This window comes from Pseudophryne corroboree, chromosome 11 (assembly GCF_028390025.1).
Source record: "Pseudophryne corroboree isolate aPseCor3 chromosome 11, aPseCor3.hap2, whole genome shotgun sequence".
Classification (NCBI taxonomy): domain Eukaryota; kingdom Metazoa; phylum Chordata; class Amphibia; order Anura; family Myobatrachidae; genus Pseudophryne; species Pseudophryne corroboree.
Genome location: NC_086454.1, coordinates 23,542,639 through 23,564,536, shown reverse-complemented (window position 1 = coordinate 23,564,536; position 21,898 = coordinate 23,542,639). Strand labels below are relative to the sequence as shown.

General features: G+C 46.8%; 1 protein-coding gene across 3 annotated transcripts in view; it reads left to right on the top strand.

Moving 5' to 3' along the window:
- Positions 1-21,898, top strand: part of NELL1 (neural EGFL like 1) — a 1,344,875-nt gene that overhangs the window by 948,552 nt on the left and 374,425 nt on the right. For 2 of the 3 annotated variants that reach the window (XM_063946373.1, XM_063946375.1), the window contains exon 14: positions 14,042-14,164. The exons of the other annotated variant lie outside the window; for it this stretch is intronic. In XM_063946373.1, coding sequence (XP_063802443.1) covers positions 14,042-14,164 — 123 coding nt within the window. The remainder of the gene's footprint in view (positions 1-14,041; positions 14,165-21,898) is intronic. 3 annotated transcript variants of the gene reach the window in all.

Genomic DNA, 21,898 nt, shown 5'->3' with positions numbered 1-21,898 from the left:
CCATGCAGACTCACTCCGGGAGAGACGGGACATAAAAAAAACCTTTTATGGGGACCGCCATAACGAACGACCTGGTGACTGAACGACTAATTCGGCACTTAGAAGTTTTTCATTATTTTTAATTTGCCAATCATGACACGTCATTTTTGGGGGCAAAAATTGCAAAGTGATGGATATTGGGGTACAAGGTATGGGACAGGTATGTTGGGGTACTATATGAATGGGACAAGTGTTTTTAGGCTTGCAGGTGGGAGTAATCTTTTGTTGTTTTTCTCTCAGCTTTTAAGTGGCTTAAAATGACCCAACTATATACTTATATATATTTTTATGTACCCCCAATTTAATGCGAGCTTTTATTTTGCTTAAAAACACTTGCTTTCTACCATTTTTCTTTTTTTGTTCCCAACCCAAATACTTTTATTATGACCACTAATAGACTTCTATAATGTTTTCACATATTAGTTTTGCTTTTTGGGGGGTACAGGCAGATTTCCCCATTTTCACCTACGTTTTTCTCTGGTTCTGCTGACAATAATTATCGCACGAATCCCGTTTTTGGCTATTCGCAATAGGATAGGTTGAATTGCAGGGGCACGCATACCCATGCAAAGACCCTTTGCAATGCACTTTTTGGGCAATAGCCGCAAAAAGTCCACTTGTCCTAAATTACTGCATTTTCACGGCTAATTGAATCCCCCCCATAGCAGAAGAAAAACACAGGAGATTTAATTTGACCTTTTTTCTAGATAAATCGAGCCTGATCATTCAGCGTTACTTTCTTTGTAGCTGAAGTGAGTTGTTATATTTTTGTTTGCTATTTTTCTAAAAAAAAGTTTTGTAAAATGATTTGAACATGCTAATTAAAAAGGAGAGACTTCAATGTATCTTCTTAAAACGGTTGTCTGAATGCCGTCTTCCGTCTCTGTAACATTGTGATTATTCCTGTGTTGTGAGATAATTATCCTTTGACATTGCGCTACACAAACCGTAATTAACATATTAGCTCAGGTGCTTAATAAATAGAAATACAATAATTTGAACAATTATTTCTGCATGAAGTAGGACAGAGCGTTCGTAATTTAGCTGCGGTTGAGATGATGCACAGTGGGGGAACAAATGGCGCAATACAGTGACCAGTAGCGGATGTTGCCACGGGCAAGCAGGACTTTTGCCCGGGGCGCCACCTTCCGGAGGTCACCGGCGCCATCCGGAGGGCGCCGCACCATGGCAAGATCCGCTACTGTGCTACTGTGCCCCCGCTGTGTCCGCTGTGTCCCCCGCTGTGAAGGGAACTAGACGCTACACGTCTAGTTTCCCTTCGTGGAGAGGACATTTGCTGTGCGGTGCGCGATGACGTCATCGTGCACCGCACAGCATTGTGGGACTGACACTGACGCTAGGGGTCATAATTGACCTCTAGTGTCTATCTATGCTGTGCTATGGGAGAGACGTCATGACGTCTCTCCCATAGATCCGAGGAGAGGAGCGGCGCCGCCGGAGGTCTGCAGCGGTCGGGAGTCAGGAGCGGGGATAGTAAGTATTCATTTTTTTTGTGTAAGCGGCGCTACTCTACAGGGGCACAAATGGGGGCACAACTCTACAGGGGGCTTAACTGACCACGCCCTCTGTATGAAGCCACGCCCCTATTTTCCGCCCGGGGGCGACAAAAGGGCTAGAACCAGCCCTGACAGTGACACCATGTTCCGGGAGGGGGAGGATACATGTAAGTTGCTTATGTCCTATCAGAGTGTGCTCCTTCACGGCAGGTGTCAGGGCCGCCATTAGGGGGGGAAGGGGGGGGGAGCTGCCGGGACTCCAGTACTGGGCCTAGAGTGTGAGGGGGCCCATGTGGTATCACCATAGGCAGCCATATACAAACGGCGATAGTGACATTTTGAATTTGGAGCCAGCTATGAACCAATCATAGCTCAAGAACCAACAGCCAATGGGGAGCTGCTGCAGTGGCTGCTTCTGACTGGCTTCCAGCCCACGAGCTCCGATTGCCTTGCTGCTTGCTCCAAATCTGAAATACAACCGGCGCTGTCCCTCGGACTCCTCTCCTGTGCTTCTGCTGTGGTTCCGGCCCGCCGTGGTCATGCCTAGGGGCCACCTTATGTCCTGTTGCCTTCTCCCAGGACTTGCAACTGGCTCCCAGGGCTGCAGGAGTTGCGGAAGGTGGGGTTGGGGGGCTCTGCCTATTCTGTCAGTCCTGGGCGCCACACTTTCTGTTATCCAGAAAGTTTTGAGAACCTGCGGGGGAAAAAAGTAAATAGTTACAGTATAGGTTTTATTGGTTGGTTAGCATGTGATTCAGACTTAATCAGTGTCACCATGAGGAGCACTGCTAGGAGAGGAATACCAGGGGCGGTGTGGAGAAAGATATTCTGATTGTTTACATGGAACCATTTATCATTTAGTCATTGTGCTAGAGATATTTTCACCTTCTTGTGAGACCTGTTTCCCACAGGATGAGCTGTTTTTTCTGTACAAGACAATAAAAACTCCTAAAAGAAGCAATCTATTGAAAAATTACCATTTTCCCCCCACTTATATTTGCAGACTAAAAGTAGAATCTAAGTAATTAGTGTTTTCGTTGGTTTGTTTCTTCTGTTAATGATTTATAATTCTGCATCATTTCATGTGACTACCATGGCATCCAATCACATTTCACTTAATGTTGTGAGCAGAGAGGCTTTGAAACGTACCTCTGAGCTCAGCCTGCTCTGTGCACTGTTGCTTCTTCTCTGCTGTGCCACCACGTGACATACTGAGAGCTGGCAGTCTCTGTATATGTGTTTGATTGGTAAACATATGTGTCTGCCTTCCAGACAGGTTTTCAGGAGTAGATAATGAATTGTTTTAGGAGAGGGGGGGCTATGAGAAATGAGAAATGTTTAATTAAATAATACTAAGCTTGCTATTTAAAGATATATTTGTTGGATTGTTGCTTTAAGTGCACAAAAAGTACATTTTGGGTGGTGGGCCTATTCTGATGGTGGCCTGGAACAGCAACCGCCACCAGTACCCTTAGTAATAAGCTTCTGGTGTTTCCTAAACATTGTTATTGTTTATTATTATTTATCAACAGTTTCTTATATAGCGCAGCAAATTCCATTGCGCTCTACAATTGTTTGCCATTGGTTCTGTAGTAATGACAGCATGCTATTTCGGGTGTGATACAATAACCTGGCATTCGGGATTATGGCGGTCACCTAGTGCCTAACCTCCCTAATGCCTAACCCTCCCCCCACCCCCACTCCCACGCCCTAACCCTAACCCTAACACCCACACAGATACTTACCTTCGGGAGCAGGAGCGGATTTAGTCACGGGCAAGCAGGGCAGGTGCCTATGGCGCTGCGGCCGTCACCCTGCAGCCACCCGCACTCCGGCTGCAGCAAGCGCCGTGGGCTGTGTGGGCGCCCGCTGCAGACGGTGCCATTGTCAGATGCTAGAGGTCTTAATTGGCTTATAGTGTCTGTGCGGCGCTATGAGGGAGACGTCATGACGTCTCTCCCAAAGATCCGAGGAGCGGGCGGCCAGAGGCGGAGCAGCAGCGGCAGCAGCGATCGGGAAGCGGGAGTGGCGGCTGGTAAGTATTGTTTGGGTTTTTTTTTGTGTTACTGGGGGCATATCTACAGGGGCATGTCTACAGGGGGCATAATTGATTATAACCAATCAGCATGTCTACAGGGGGCATAACTACAGGGGTCACAACTACTGGGGGCACAATGGCAGGGACCACGCCCCTTCCCTATGAAGCCACGCCCCTATTTTTTCTGTGCACCTCAGGCGCACACTAACCCTGTTTTGCCTGTCGGGAGGGGGTGCCAAAGGAAATTTTCGCCCCTTGGCACTACAAGGTCTAGAACCGGCCTTGTTTGTGATGTCGGTGTCCCGGGGGCTGGTCTCCTAAGCGGTGTTGGAATTCCGGCGTCTGTTTATTACCCCAGCGATGCCCAATGCCTCCGGCTATTTCATATAAAGCAAAACATACAATAAAAGACTTTGAAAAATGTGACCCTGAATAGTTAAAGTTAAAACCGCGGTCACCTTACATTTAACAACAGTTCACTAATTTGTTCGATAAGAAACAAATGGTAAAATAATTCAACCTGGAGGTGTTATTGTTACAGTATCGCTTGTTATAACTCTTTTACCGTTGCGTCTGTTTGAGATCTTTTTACACAAAGCTCAGATCAATGGCGAGTTTCTGCCGCTTGGCTGAGTGTGTTTTATACAGTAAATCAATGGGAATAACACAAGTGGCTTTAATGCTTTCCAGCCTAGTTCTTTTGTGACATTAGAATTTAGCGGTCATCTGGAAATGTTTTCCAAGGTCTCTGCCGTTGGTCTGCCTTAGGTATACAGCACAGAGCCGGTGCTGTAGCCTGTGTATACCGCTCGGTATATATAGCGCAATACCTGGCAATGTCATTTATTTTTATGTGCTATATTCTAATTACAGTTCTCTATACAGCTGTAGTCACTTTGTTCTAGTTAAGGAATCATTACAGAAAGCTCTCAGCAACGGCGTCACAGCGGCCCTTTTCTCCCCGTGGTAAATTATATTTTCTCTTTATAAACAATCATTTTCTGTTCTTGGTTCACTGGCTCCGAATATTGAAGTTATTGGCGCCCGATGTCAGTTTTCCCATTTTCTCAGATGTTGCTTAAACAATCTTTCATTATCGTTCCAAAAATGTTCCGTCAACTTATCCATTTAACATCACACAGCCTATGATTACAGAAAATTATAAGTCACACAGAATGTTTTGATGCGACGGAATTGTTTTTTTGGCATAAAACCGGTCTGTATTCTCGCTGGGAGTGAGATGTGTTGGATGTTACGTGATAAATGTCTGAGACGCCTCGTATAAGCTCTCAGTAACAGGTGGGATAGTCCTGACGCATCATCCTGATCAGGGGCCGTGGGTGACCCTCATCCGAACGTGCAGAGGGCAGCGGAGCGAGTCGTAGCTGGACCGATCAGTGGGTTCCTATGTCTGAGTATAACCAATCAGCTGGTAGTGGTGTCTGATAAGCACTCATAGAAAAAGTGTTATCTCTATATAATCCTGACCGGGTGCCAGTGGTGCAAGTAGAAACTTTTTCTCTCAGTACGATAGTAAAAATGGAAGTGGTCACGTGTCAGGGAGCGTGGCTACATGACAATAGGGGCATGGCCACATTATGCCACACACGGTAATGCCCATTACACATTATGCCACACACCGTAATGCCCATTACACATTGTGCCACACACCTTAACACCCATTACACATTATGCCACACACCATAATGTCCATTACACATTATGCCAAACATTGTAATGTTTATTAGACATCATGCCACACACTGTAACACACATTACACATTATGCAACACACCGTAATGCCCATTGCACATTATGCCACACACCATAATGCTTACTACACATTATACCACACACCGTAATGCCTATTACACATTGTCACACACCGTACCACACATTACACATTATGCCACACACCGTAATGCTTATTACACCTTATGCCACACACCGTAATGCCCATTACACATTATGCCACACACCATAATGCTTATTACACATTATACCACACGCTGTAATGCCCATTACAGATTATGCCACACACCATAATGCTTATTACACATTATACCACACACTGTAATGCCCATTACACATTATGCCACACACCGTAATGCCTATTACACATTATGCCACACATGTAATGCCTATTACAAATTATGCCACACACAGTAATGCTTATTTCACATTATTCTCCATGCCGTAATGCTTATTACACATTATGCCACACCCCATAATGCTTATTACACATTATAACACACACTATAATGCCCATTACACATTATGCCACACACCGTAATGCCTATTACACATTATGCCACACACGTAATGCCTATTACAAATTATGCCACACACCGTAATGCTTATTTCACATTATTCTCTACCCCATAATGCTTATTACACATTATAACACACACTATAATGCCCATTACACATTATGCACCACACCGTAACACCCATTACACATTATGCCACACACCGTAATGCCCATTACACATTATGCCACACACCATAGCACCCCTTATACATTGTCACACACCATAATGCCCATTACATATTATGCCACACACACCATAACACCCATTGTACATTATTCCACACACCGTATCGCCAATTACACATTATATCACACACTGTAATGCCTTACATATTATACCATACACCATAATGCCATTACATATTATGCCACACACCCCGTAACACCCATTGTACATTATGCCACACACCGTAACGCCCATTACACATTATATCACACACTGTAACACCCATTACACATTATGTCACACACTGTAATGCCTTACATATTATACCATACACCATAATGCCTATTACATATTATGCAACTGATACCATTTTATGTCCCACACACAAAAATGCCCCTTATAAATTATGCCCCAGCGGTGGGCTGGTGGTACTGCGTACCACTACCATATTTATTAATGGTACTCCGTACCACCCCGTACCATCCTACTTTCAGCTTCAGTTGGTGCAGACTTATTATAGCATCCTTTCCTGCTCTGCCATCCCTGCATCGGCTGCTGCGTTGGCACTGAGTTAGCGAAGGGCTTTAGGGACTGCTGACCCATGTCACACACTGTGCTACAAGACTGCTTTTGTAGTGTAAACTTTAACCTTGAGTAGAATTGTGTTCCTGGGTTTGCGCCGCGTACCGCGAATCATTGTCCGTGGCCGGGTGCCCGGCAGCCGTGTAACTGTGCCCACTCATCATATCTCACCCAGCTGAGATCTGTGGCCGCTGGCTTTTATTGCTGTGTAAATACCAACAAAACCACCAAAATGAATGACTTAGTTCTCAGAAAGCCGCTGTAAAAAATGAATGGAAAAATCACATTAAAATATTCCCCAAAGTGCGGCTTGCTTGCAGTAAACAGCGGCTCCTCTGCGCCCATCCACACATGTAAAGCGGAATCCTTCTGTGTGAGTGTATACAGTATCAGCCTGTGTTTAGTGATGAGCAACTTCATGTGTACATACAGTATCGGTCATACATGTCCTTCAATGTCAGTAATGAAATATTCCATAATACTGTTTAACCATTTAACTGACAAATAGGGGGGTATTCAGTTGTTTAAAATGTCAGTTGGGGGTCTGTGTTTTCCTATCTAATAGACAGGAAAAAAACAGACACCCAACCGACTTTTCAAACAATTGAATATCCCCCATAGTGTTTACAAAACTTTCAGCAGGAATTGACCATTTTTTAAATATATGAGCAAGCATTTAAAATCATATTAAACTATTTTAGTAACAGCCCCAAGTAGCATCATCTCCCTGCACTGTTGGCATAATAAGGGACAGGCAGCAACAATGAGGGTAAATAACAATTAATACAGTAGGTGGAGACATGTACCCGGGGAGATCAGGGGCCTCCATTACTTACCCATTCTACAGTTCCACGCGGGATCCGGTCTGAAGATCGACAGTGTCTAGGTCGACAATGTTTAGGTCGACCACTATAGGTCGACAGTCACTAGGTCGACATGGATGAAAGGTCGACAGGGTTTCTAGGTCGACATGTGCTAGGTCGACAGGTCTAAAGGTCGACATGAGTTTTTCACATTTTTTTTCTCTCTCATACTTAACGATCCACGTGGACTACGATTGGAACGGTAAAGTGTGCCGAGCGAAGCGGTAGCGGAGCGAAGGCACCATGCCCGAAGCATGGCGAGCGGACGCGGTGCACTAATTTGGGATCCCGGTCACTCTACGAAGAAAACGACACCAAAAAAAAAATCCTCATGTCGACCTTTAGACCTGTCGACCTAGCACATGTCGACCTAGAAACCCTGTCGACCTTCCATCCATGTCGACCTAGTGACTGTCGACCTATAGTGGTCGACCTAAACATTGTCGACCTAGATACTGTCGATAAAACGAACCACACCCGTTCCACGCCGTCTCTCCACATGCTTCCATACAGTGAATTGCTGCCAGCACTCTGATTGGTGGATAGCTCCAGCTATCTACCAATCGGCATGCTGACAGCCATTTACTGGATGGTTGCAGGCTGGGACGCCGGTAGAGAATAGAGCACTCTGATTGGTGGATAGCTCCAGCCATCCACCAATCGGCATGCTGACAGTCATTCTCTACCTGCCTCCCAAAAAGATCCTGAGACACCAGCCTTGGAAGCAGATTTGCCCATCCCAGCCCTCCCCTGCTTGAAGGCCCCTAGAACTGTGGGGCCCCGAGCAGCTGCCCAGTTTGCCTATATGTTAAAATGACCCTGGCTGTTCCCTCACAGAGGGGAAACTCTGTATCAAATCTCTGACATATATGAAGTGAAGTCGCCCATTAAATAATGTGCAACCCTCAACTACAATGGCCACTCACGGCTTTAATTGTGTGTTTGTGTTGTTACATATCTGAGTTCTCTGCTGCACATTCTTATTCCATTATTGTACAAAGTGACATTTTTATCTCTTACTAAACCAACTTAGCATTTTATACCTTCATAAATAGAGGCAGCTCGGAGCCCAGGCGAACAGTTGGAGAGTTGGCTTTTTATTAGGTGGTATATCAGATTGTCGTCCTGCATCATAACCTATCCAGGGCTTTGCCAACTTGCAGATTTAAGTTCCTGCCTGCAATACATGGAAATAAATTCATGTTTACCTGCACTCTGCAAATGCCCAGTGTAAGCTCGTTCCTCTTCATGTCTCTTCTTTACAGGACGTCCCTTTAAGTAACGGCAATCCGCGAAGTCTCCGGGGGTAGACAAAAGCCCGGCTTTGTTTCTGATGTTATATTGCTAATTTCTGGTAATAGATATTATTCAACAAAAAGTAAATGAGACCATATTAGTTAAATGCAGAGTTACCATTCTGGAGTAAGAAAGCCATTAGCGCCATAACGACTCCATAAAATCTTCATGAGCAATAAAGTGTAGCGTGGCCCCATACGTCATTAGCTGTGGATATTTTCCTGGGCTTTGTGCAGCGTAGTGTTAGTATAATTACGCTGTATAACTTTGCTTAGAAACCCTTTATAGACAAATAAGGTAAGATGCAATGAGTCTGGTCTGCACTGCACTACATTGCAGAAGCCGGCTGTATTCCATGGCCTGTTTTGCAGCATCACTTTACTGCACCGGGGGTCACAGCAGGAGCACAGCAATCCGATGACCGGCTGCCCTCACTGGTCCCTGGTTGCAGATATTATTGTTTTTGTTTCTAACTTTTTTTTTTCTCTCTCACACCTGTGTGTCTATCAGTCGCAAATGGCTAATCACAGGGGACGAATCAGGCAGAGAAGGCTGTGCAGGAGTCAGGGAACTGGAGGGAAGCCCGACTAATGCTATCTCAAAATAGTGTTATTATCACAGGGCTCCCCTCTGGTATCTTTTTACATATTTTTTTTTTTAGAAATTCAGGCAGTTTTAACATTACAAGTATGAGAAATATAATCTGGTTACTAACAAAATATGCAAATGTATGGATTTTTTGGAGAATTTTGCGAATTATCCTCCAATTGCCCTTTAGTTTATTCTGGTGATACTAAAATAATATCAAAAGGATGTGAAAACACCCTCTTCACATTATTTTAGTAAAAAATATTTTTTTATAAATACGGCTGTTAATGTAAAATGAGTTCTGTGTAATCTGTGCCTCTCCATTTTCAGATTATGTCATGATATATTTCTTATTTACATTTTCTAGGTGAGGGTAGGTGGTCCTGGTACCGTAATATCATGTGACCACTAAGAGCCAATGTGCTGAGAGCTTGCATGCTTCCTACCATTTGATTATGTTATGGAAAGTTACTAAGGGACACAGTGAGCATGCTTGTTTTATTACTCGGGAAGAAGGGGGAGGGGGTTAAATACACCTATTATTACCTGCTCCATAACAGGCCGGCAGTACTCCTAAAACCCTAGGAGTAAGGGGACGCTGACTGTGGCAAGTAGAGCACTCCCAGCCACCTGGAAAAGTTGTCAGATTGAATCTCCAGACCCCCGCACCACCCGCCTATGCCCCATGTTAAGCCGACCTGGCTGCCTCATCCCTGAGGGGGCAGTCAGAAAGTCGTCAAGTGGGATTAATACATGTTGCTATTATCCTACCCAGACATGTACACATGTAAAATCTGAATTTAGAATAAACCAATTAGGCGTAAGGAGGAGATGCGTTAAGCATCCCAGCGGTAGGGTTGCCAACAGTCATGTGACCGACGGCGGAATCCGGGCGCTACTCAGGAGACGGCGCTGGAACACAGACAGCCGACAACCCGAAGGTAAGTATCAGGGTTAGGGTTATGGCCCAGGAGAAGAGGTGGGGGGGGGGGGATCAGTGTCGGACTGGGGCATGAAGGGCCCACCGGGGGAATGCAGTTATAGGGGCCCATGCTTAGGGGTGTGGCCAGCCTACAAAGGGGGTGTGGCCAGCCTCCACAGAGGCTTGAAATACACAATAGTCTAGTGCAGTGTAATGCAACATATCTACCATGTATAATACAAGTGCACAGTCTGGAACCCGATCCCTAGAGGAAGGAGTTGGGGCCCTCAGGCAGTGGGGTCTACCGGTGGTTTCCCTGGTACCCCTGTGGGCCAGTCCGACCCTGGAGGGGGATTAGGGTTAGGCACTGGGCGTTAAAGTTAGGCATTAGGGAAGTTGGTTTGCCCTAGCCGCCAACTCCGGAGGTTTAGCCCTAGCCGTTATCCCAGGAGGGGAACGGTAGGGGAGTGTTAAAATACTTACCCCCTCTGATGTCTGGATCTTCAGTCTTGGGATGCCTTTTGACGGTCATGTGACCACAGGCATCTTGACTACCGGTATTTCATACCCAACCCGCCACCATTCCTCTCAACACTCGGCAGCCGGGTAGGGGGCACTGAGGCACAGAGTGTAGCAGTACATCTCCCCCCAATATCTCCTTATCTCCTGACGCGTTGGGACAAAGGTCTTGAAAGCAGGACAGTCCTCAGTGATTGGGATGTTGGGAGGTCTGTAGTTAATATAATCTCTTTATATCTTCAGATACTGCTTTATGTACTTATATGTTAGGAGATTATACCATTTTTACCATTTCAATAATAACACTGACCTCCACTGATGTAAAGTTGAGCACATCAGCAGATCCATCTGTCAGAGAAACAAACACAGATATTCCCACCGGAGGTCCGCGGGACTGTGTCCCCGTCTCACCGCTGCATTAAGAGCCGCACTCTCAGCTGATGCCAGGACAGTGACCGCGGCATGTTGTGTAGAGAGAGAAATAGATGTTACTGCTCAGGTTATGATTTGTTGCTAAGGGCGATGTCATACAGGACGTTGCATTATATCACTACCAGGTTTTTTCTGTCTTGTGTATTATTTCTTTTTATATATTCTTTCTCTCTTGCCTGCATTATCTCTGTTTTTTCCCTTGTGACTCCTGTCTCTGCAACTTCTGTGGTTTAGGTTAGAATGGAGGCAGCAGATAGTCACAGACTGAGAGTTATATAGAGGGAGGAGCAGGTTCCCCAGCAGCACAGAGTATATCATGAGATGAGTGATGTGTCAGTAAGGACAGGACTGCATGTGACAGGGGCAGTGACATGATGTGAGGAGGAGAATGGAGGCAGCAGATAGTCACAGACTGATAGTTATATAGTGGGAGGAGCAGGGTCCCCAGCAGCACAGAGTATATCAAGAGATGAGTGATGTGTCAGTGAGGACAGGGCTGCATGTGACAGGGGCAGTGACATGATGTGAGGAGGGGAATGGAGGCAGCAGATAGTCACAGACTGAGAGTTATATAGTGGGAGGAGCAGGTTCCCCAGCAGCACAGAGTATATCAGGAGATGAGTGATGTGTCAGTAAGGACAGGACTGCATGTGACAGGGGCAGTGACATGATGTGAGGTGGGGAATGGAGGCAGCAGGAAGCCACAGACTGAGAGTTTTATAGTGGGAGGAGCAGGGTCCCCAGCAGCACAGAGTATATCAGGAGATGAGGGATGTGTCAGTGAGGACAGGACTGCATGTGACGGGGTAGTGACACGATGTGAGGAGGGGAATGGAGGCAGCAGGCAGCCACAGACTGAGAGTTATATAGTGGGAGTAGCAGGGTCCCCACCAGCACAGAGTATATCAGGAGATGGGTGATGTGTCAGTGAGGACAGGGCTGCATGTGACAGGGGCAGTGACATGATGTGAGGAGGGGAATGGACGCAGCAGGAAGCCACAGACTGAGAGTTATATAGTGGAAGGAGCAGTGTACCCCAGCAGCACAGAGTATATCAGGAGATGAGTGATGTGTCAGTGAGGACAGGGCTGCATTTGTCAGGGGCAGTGACATGATGTGAGGAGGGGAATGGAGGCAGCAGGAAGCCACAGACTGAGAGTTATATAGTGGGAGGAGCAGGGTCACCAGCAGCACAGAGTATATCAGGAGATGAGTGATGTGTCAGTGAGGCAGGGCTGCATGTGACAGGGGCAGTGACATGATGTGAGGAGAGGAATGGAGGCAGCAGGAACACAGACTGAGAGTTATATAGTGGGAGGAGCAGGGTCCCCAGCAGCACAGAGTATATCAGGAGATGAGTGATGTATCGGTGAGGACAGGGCTGCATGTGACAGAGGCAGTGACATGATGTGAGGAGGGGAATGGAGGCAGCAGGAACACAGACTGAGAGTTATATAGTGGGAGGAGCAGGGTCCCCAGCAGCACAGAGTATATCAGGAGATGAGTGATGTGTCAGTGAGGACAGGGCTGCATGTGACAGGGGCAGAGACATGATGTGAGGAGGGGAATGGAGGCAGCAGGAAGCCACAGAGTTATATAGTGGGAGGAGCAGGGTCCCCAGCAGCACAGAGTATATCAGGAGATGAGTGATGTGTCAGTGCGGACAGGGCTGCATGTGACAGGGGCAGTGACATGATGTGAGGAGGGGAATGGAGGCAGCAGGAACACAGACTGAGAGTTATATAGTGGAAGGAGCAGGGTCCCCAGCAGCACAGAGTATATCAGGAGATGAGTGATGTGTCAGTGAGGACAGGGCTGCATGTGACAGGGGCAGAGACATGATGTGAGGAGGGGAATGGAGGCAGCAGGAAGCCACAGAGTTATTTAGTGGGAGGAGCAGGGTCCCCAGCAGTACAGAATATATCAGGAGATGAGTGATGTGTCAGTGAGGACAGGGCTGCATGTGACAGGGGCAGTGACATGATGTGAGGAATGGAGGCAGCAGGAAGCCACAAAGTTATATAGTGGGAGGAGCAGGGTCCCCAGCAGCACAGAGTATATCAGGAGATGAGTGATGTGTCAGTGAGGACAGGGCTGCATGTGACGGGCAGTGACATGGTGTGAGGAGGGGAATGGAGGCAGCAGGAACACAGACTGAGAGTTATATAATGGGAGGAGCAGGATCTCCAGCAGCACAGAGTATATCAGGAGATGAGTGATGTGCCAGTGAGGACAGGGCTACATGCAGGGTTGGACTGGCCCACAGGGGTACAGGGGAAACCCCCGGTGGGCCCCCTGCCCAGGGGGACCTACCTCTTCCTCTTGGGATCAGGTTCCAGACTGTGCACTTACATACATATCTTACCTTATTCTACACATGGGCTATGGTGTATTTTCTACAGTGCATTGCTATTATTAAGCTGGTGCATTGTTACTTATGCACTAGCTATATATATTTAGCAAGGGTCCCAGGAAATGCACACTCTAATGGTTAGGCAAACCAATGTGGTGGCTGGACACACCCCTTCTGGATACTGGCCACACCCCTATATGTGGGCCCCTACCATTGCATTCCCCCGGTGGGCCCTTCATTCCCCAGTCCGACACTGGCTACATGTGACAGGGGCAGTGACATGAGCAGGATCTCCCAGGAGCACAGAGTAATGATGAGGCTTCTGTCACACTGCTGCAGGAAGGTTGTAGTGTACATGTTTCCTGCTAAATGAAACAAAGTTTATACATCCAACTTGTTTTGTGTATTTTTGTAGAACATGATGAATGTGGAAACGGAGAAAGCGACTGTGACAAGAATTCCATCTGTACAAACTCGGTGCAGGGACACAGTTGTACATGCAAACCTGGATATGTGGGGAATGGCACTTTCTGTCGGGGTAGGTCTGGCCTTGCAGTCCCATAATGAAAAAATGTCTTTCATGTGACAAAAGGGTATTTAATTTAGATTTCAGATGTGTTTGTCATACGGGTTCCATCATGACAAGAGCAGTGATATCCTTGGCGCTATCTTGCACACAACCAGCCTGATAGAGCGTATACAGCTGAAGACTTACTATCCTAGTTATTGTCCCTGTATGTGTATGATGCTGTAACGTGGCAGGAATGTGCCAGGAACAGAAATTCTACGTTGCACAACTTTGTTTTGTCCCGTTTGTTGCGCACCGGGAACTGTGTGGGCGTTCCGACAAATTCCACCCGGGAGGATAAAACGAAAATGTTTTTATTAGAGGGCATGAAATGATTCCTGTGGGAATGGATTGGAAATGTGACCGTCCGACTGAAAGGGAAAATGATCGCTGCAGATCCAGCGCTAATCACAAACATGTTTAGGAAAGTTCTGATGATACCGTAGAGGCACAAAGTGAGAAGTACATGGGATTGCTGCCTAAAGCCTCTACCCCCCCCTCCTCCACACAATGCCGAATACCCCTCTGTGTAAGGAATATACCTGTATTATACCCCTTTCACACAGGCCAAAATTTCCCGGGTTATTGCACATGAACGCGCACCAACCCGGGAAATTTCTCAGTGTGAAAGGGTACAGCGTCAAAATCCCAGGATTCCTGCCCCGGCATTTCAACCCTGCAATCGACCAGGGTTGGTCCCGGGATCTTCCCGGGAACCTGGTCTGTGTGAACGGGAGCCGGGTCAATGTGCCCCGGCTCCCGTTCACTCTCTATGTAGCAGACGGCGCTTGGAGATCATGTGATCTCTTGCGCCGCCCCCGCCGCGTCAACACTGACGTCAGCAACCCGGCAATATGCTGGGCTGCTGACTGCAGTATGCAAGGGGTCTTACCCCGGAATGCCCCTGTATGATCCCGGGACCGTATTCCCGGGTAAGACCCCGGCATTTCTGGTGTGAAAGGGGTATTATACATGTAATAAAGATGGGGATGTTCTTTAAAACACTATGAGGGACACTCTAATTGGTCTATATAAAGGAATCTGAAAGAGCCTAAGACACCATTGAAGAGAATACTGTACACGTACCTTTATGTTCTGCATATTTATTTTAGTAATTGTTCGTTTTTCACTGTTCTTTTCTGTTTATTCAGTAAAAAAAATAAAATTATATAATAGCATCTACATGTATTCTACAAACGTGACCACTTATCGTATCGGTACGTAAACTTTCCCAGAACGAGTTAATATGGTTGTAATATGACTGTATAAACAGAGCACAGTGCTCCTGACGCCGGACAAGCTGGCCAGGCGACAGGCCGGGATGGTGGTTAGCATTCGGGTTACATATCTTATGCATGCTGTCTGTGAGCCTAAGTGGCAAACCTGGAACTGTGTCTGCTTCATCTTGTATGGTGTGTGTGACCTGCGGTAATACCAGACTTGATACCTGTTGTGCAGTGGCTGCTTAGCTGGTGTGAATAGACCATCCACTGTTTACCCGTACTGCTGGTCAGGATTCTTCCCACCTTGCGACATTCGTCAGGCCTGGCTCTCTCAATAGGGGAGGGATCACCAGAGCCATAACTACATTTGTGCCAGGTGTGCCTGGCACACAGCGCAGTCGCCCTGAGGGCGCAACGGCCAGCGGCTTGTATTGAGTCAAATTGACTTATTACAAGCCGCCTCTGCTGTGTGCGCCGCGCTGGAGAAGCCGGAGGCAGGGAAGGAGAGCAACAGCGCCGGAGGCAGGGGAGGAGGAGTAGGGAGGGGGACTGGAGCCGCAGCAGCGCTATGTAATTGGTAGCGGCGCCGCTGCAGGTGTCCCTCTCCTTCCGCATTGGCTGGCCGGTGCTGCTGTGAATGCTGGGATGCGCTTCCCTTATCCCAGCATTCACAGCGGCGGTGGGCAGCCAATGCGGAAGGAGAGGGGACTGCTGCAGCGGCGCCTCTACCAATTACATAGCGCTGCTGCAGCTTCAGTCCCCTTCCCTCTTCCTCCTTCTCCCCTGCCCGGGATCTGCCAGCACCGAGGAGCCTGCCAGCGGGGAGAGATGTTAAGTATCTATATATCTGTCTGTCTGTCTGTCTATCTATCTCTTCTGTCTGCCGTTATGTGTAAAAAAGGGGACGCTGTCTGCCGTATAGTGTAAAAAGGGGACGCTGTCTGCCGTATAGTGTAAAAAGGGGGACTGGCTGCCATATAGTGTAAAAAGGAGGACGCTGTCTGCCGTATAGTGTAAAAAGGGGGACGCTGTCTGCCGTATAGTGTAAAAAGGGGGACGCTGTCTGCCGTATAGTGTAAAAAGGGGGACTGGCTGCCGTATAGTGTCAAAAGGGGGACTGGCTGCCGTATAGTGTCAAAAGGGGGACTGGCTGCCATATAGTGTCAAAAGGGGGACTGGCTGCCGTATAGTGTCAAAAGGGGGACTGGCTGCCGTAATGTGTAAAAAGGGGGACTGGCTGCCGTAATGTGTAAAAAGGGGGACTGGCTGCCGTAATGTGTAAGAAGGGGGACGCTGTCTGCCATACAGTGTAAAAAGGGGGACGCTGTCTGCCGTAATGTGTAAAAAGGGGGATGCTGTCTGCCGTAATGTGTAAAAAGGGGGATGCTGTCTGCCGTAATGTGTAAAAAGGGGGACAGTCTGCCGTAATGTGTAAAAAGGGTACGCTGTCTGCCGTAATGTGTAAAAAGGGGAACAGTCTGCCGTAATGTGTAAAAAGGGGGACACTGTCTGCCGTCATGTGTAAAAAGGGGGACGCTGTCTGCCGTAATGTGTAAAAAGGGGGATGCTGTCTACCGTAATATGTAAAAAGGGCACGCTGTCTGCCGTAATGTGTAAAAAGGGCACGCTGTCTGCCGTACAGTGTAAAAAGGGCACGCTGTCTGCTGTACAGTGTAAAAAGGGGGACTGTCTGCCGTAATGTGTAAAAGGGGCTCTACCTGGTGTAGTGGCGCTACTGCGCGGCATAATTTGAATAATGGAGACTACTGTGCACCGTAGTATGAATTGGTATTATTTTGTGGCCACACCCCAACCCCATGAATACTTACCCCTATCTTACAAATGGGGGGGGGAAGGGGGCACCAATGCCATTTTTTTGCAGACAGCGCTAAAATGCCTAGTTACAGCACTGGGGATAATTGTCATAACTGACAACTGAGTGGTCCAATAGAACGGACCTTGGTATCTTCTATAGAACAGTGGGGGTAATTTTGAGTTGATCGCAGCAGGAACTTTGGCCCTCGTTCCGAGTTGTTCGCTCGTTAGTTTTTTTCGCAACGGAGCGATTAGTCGCAAACTGCGCATGCGCAATGTACGCAGTGCGCCTGCGCTAAGTAAATTTGCACAAAAGTTTGGTATTTTACTCACGGCTTAACGAAGAAATTTCATCGTTCTGGTGATCGGAGTGTGATTGACAGGAAGTGGGTGTTTCTGGGCGGAAACTGGCCGTTTTATGGGTGTGTGCGAAAAAACACTGCCGTTTCTGGGAAAAACGCGGGAGTGTCTGAAGAAACGGAGGAGTGTCTGGGCGAACGCTGGGTGTGTTTGTGACGTCAAACCAGGAACGAAACTGACTGAACTGATCGCAGTGTAGGAGTAAGTCTGGAGCTACTCAGAAACTGCTAAGAAATTTCTATTCGCAATTCTGCAAAGCTAAGATACACTCCCAGTAGGCGGCGGCTTAGCGTGTGCAATGCTGCTAAAAGCAGCTAGCGAGCGAACAACTCAAAATGATGGCCTTTGTTAGCAGTTGGGCAAAACCATATGCACTGCAGGGGAGGCAGATATAACATGTGCAGAGAGAGTTAGATTTGGGTGGGGTGTGTTCAATCTGCAATCTAAATTGCACTGTAAAAATAAAGCAGCCGGTATTTACCCTGCACAGAAACAAAATAACCCACCCAAATATAACTCTCTCTGCACATGTTATATCTGCCCCCCCCTGCAGTGCACATGGTTTTGCCCAACTGCTAACAAAGTTCCTGCTGCGATCAACTCGGAATTACCCCCTAAGTTCCTGCTGCGATCAACTCGGAATTACCCCCAGTGTTACGACGAGTTAAGTGAAACGGTACATCAGCCGTCCAGTACTGCCAGATAGAACAGATATTCCTATTGGCCCAAGCCATTCATCTTTTTAATACTATTATATTGTAAACTCATTTGGGCAAGGCTATTTTTGCCACTGTATTTACTTTGTCAGTAACAGGATACCCCCAATGTACAGCGCTGCGTCATATGTTGGTGTTTTATAAATAGTGGCTGATAATTCTAATATCACCGTGTGAAGCTTAGTAGTATCTTAGCTTGTCATAATAATTTACTAACAACTTCATTTTTATTGTATCCTGTTACTGGTGCTTTGTATAAATTCTCTTCCTCGGCGGCGTCCCCGTAGCGGAGACAGTAACACGTACTGCAGGTCATATTTTCCTTTGATGAGTTAAGTAATTTCCAATACATGTAATTATGGTCACACAAGAAGGATGAGCGGATACATCTATTGTCGATAGCTGGGGACCCGCGTACAATAGGCGGAATAATAACGTCATTTAGCCCTGCTTTGTGTAGTGTGTAATGACCCTTCTTTACTGTATTAATGCCCCAACGCTGGACGTCTCCCAGCTATTCATATCATTGTATCTGCATTTGGCAGCGCAGCGTCCAGCGATAATTGCTTTGTAAGTACATTGTCCGGTGATAAACTAGAGTGGGAATTGAAGGGATTGTTACCAGTGAATTAAATAGTTTTTATTGAACTTACATTGTAGATTGTCCGATAGAGAGAGAGAGAGTTACTGCATAGAAACGTGATAGCTGCATGTGTATACAGTGTCTGACGCATGTCTGTAATAACGTAGCCAACGGAGGGCGCACAATGCAGGATCTTGCCTGTCTTGTAATCAGTCTCTGCGCATACTGTTTGTGGTGATTAGCCTCGCCTGCTCAGCTCCTACCTTAAATAGGTACACCCCACATTACGGCCGTACCCTCCCCTGTAATCACAGACCCACCTGGCCGCCTTTCACCTGCCATAACATAGTTTCTGAGATTGAAAAAAGACAATTTGTTCATCGAGTTCAACCTGTTAGTGATCTCCTACACTGTAATATTTTTAAGACTGACTTTTAACTAGAGATGAGCGGGTTCGGTTCCTCGGAATCCGAACCCGCCCGAACTTCAGTTTTTTTTACACGGGGCCGAGCGACTCGGATCTTCCCGCCTTGCTCGGTTAACCCGAGTGCGCCCGAACGTCATCATCCCGCTGTCGGATTCTCGCGAGGCTCGGATTCTATCGCGAGACTCGGATTCTATATAAGGAGCCGCGCGTCGCCGCCATTTTCACACGTGCATTGAGATTGATAGGGAGAGGTCGTGGCTGGCGTCCTCTCCGTTTAGAGTGACTAGAGTACTAGAGAGAGACACAAATTTTGGGGAGCATATAGGAGGAGTACTACTTGCTGCTGATAGTGTGACCAGTGACCAGTGCCACCAGTTTAATTAATCCGTTCTCTGCCTGAAAAAAAAACGATACACAGTGTGACACAGTCACACACACGTACCATATCTGTGCTCAGCCCAGTGTGCTGCATCATATACTGTATATCATTATCTGACTGCACTTAAGTACAGTGCACACTTTTGCTGCCTGAGTGCCACTGCCAGTGTGACTGACCAGTGACCACTGACCACCAGTATTGTGATTGTCTGCTGACCACCAGTATATTGTGATTGTCTGCCTGAAAAAGTTAAACACTCGTCGTGTGGTGTTTTTATAAACGCATTCTGCAGACAGTGTCCAGCAGGTCCGTCATTACATAATATATATACCTGTCCGGCTGCAGTACTAGTGTGATATATATATATATATATTTTAATTTTATCTCATTATCATCCAGTCTATATTAGCAGCAGACACAGTACGGTAGTCCACGGCTGTAGCTACCTCTGTGTCGGCAGTCGCTCGTCCATCCATAATTGTAAACCACCTACCCGTGGTTTTTTTTTTTTTCTATCTTCTTGATACTAGTAGCTTACTTTAGGAGTCTGCAGTGCTGAGTCTGACAGACAGTGTCCAGCAGGTCCGTCATTACATAATATATATACCTGTCCGGCTGCAGTACTAGTGTGATATATATATATATATATATATATATTTTAATTTTATCTCATTATCATCCAGTCTATATTAGCAGCAGACACAGTACGGTAGTCCACGGCTGTAGCTACCTCTGTGTCGGCAGTCGCTCGTCCATCCATAATTGTATACCACCTACCCGTGTTTTTTTTTTTTTCTATCTTCTTGATACTAGTAGCTTACTTTAGGAGTCTGCAGTGCTGAGTCTGACAGACAGTGTCCAGCAGGTCCGTCATTACATAATATATATACCTGTCCGGCTGCAGTACTAGTGTGATATATATATATATTTTAATTTTATCTCATTATCATCCAGTCTATATTAGCAGCAGACACAGTACGGTAGTCCACGGCTGTAGCTACCTCTGTGTCGGCAGTCGCTCGTCCATCCATAAGTATACTAGTATCCATCCATCTCCATTGTTTACCTGAGGTGCCTTTTAGTTGTGCCTATTAAAATATGGAGAACAAAAATGTTGAGGTTCCAAAATTAGGGAAAGATCAAGATCGACTTCCACCTCGTGCTGAAGCTGCTGCCACTAGTCATGGCCGAGACGATGAAATGCCAGCAACGTCGTCTGCCAAGGCCGATGCCCAATGTCATAGTACAGAGCATGTAAAATCCAAAACACCAAATATCAGTAAAAAAAGGACTCAAAAATCTAAAATAAAATTGTCGGAGGAGAAGCGTAAACTTGCCAATATGCCATTTACCACACGGAGTGGCAAGGAACGGCTGAGGCCCTGGCCTATGTTCATGGCTAGTGGTTCAGCTTCACATGAGGATGGAAGCACTCAGCCTCTCGCTAGAAAAATGAAAAGACTCAAGCTGGCAAAAGCACAGCAAAGAACTGTGCGTTCTTCGAAATCCCAAATCCACAAGGAGAGTCCAATTGTGTCGGTTGCGATGCCTGACCTTCCCAACACTGGACGTGAAGAGCATGCGCATTCCACCATTTGCACGCCCCCTGCAAGTGCTGGAAGGAGCACCCGCAGTCCAGTTCCTGATAGTCAGATTGAAGATGTCAGTGTTGAAGTACACCAGGATGAGGAGGATATGGGTGTTGCTGGCGCTGGGGAGGAAATTGACAAGGAGGATTCTGATGGTGAGGTGGTTTGTTTAAGTCAGGCACCAGGGGAGACACCTGTTGTCCGTGGGAGGAATATGGCCATTGACATGCCTGGTCAAAATACCAAAAAAATCAGCTCTTAGGTGTGGAAGTATTTCAACAGAAATGCGGACAACATTTGTCAAGCCGTGTGTTGCCTTTGTCAAGCTGTAATAAGTAGGGGTAAGGACGTTAACCACCTCGGAACATCCTCCCTTATACGTCACCTGCAGCGCATTCATAATAAGTCAGTGACAAATTCAAAAATTTTGGGCGACAGCGGAAGCAGTCCACTGACCAGTAAATCCCTTCCTCTTGTAACCAAGCTCACGCAAACCACCCCACCAACTCCCTCAGTGTCAATTTCCTCCTTCCCCAGGAATGCCAATAGTCCTGCAGGCCATGTCACTGGCAATTCTGACGAGTCCTCTCCTGCCTAGGATTCCTCCGATGC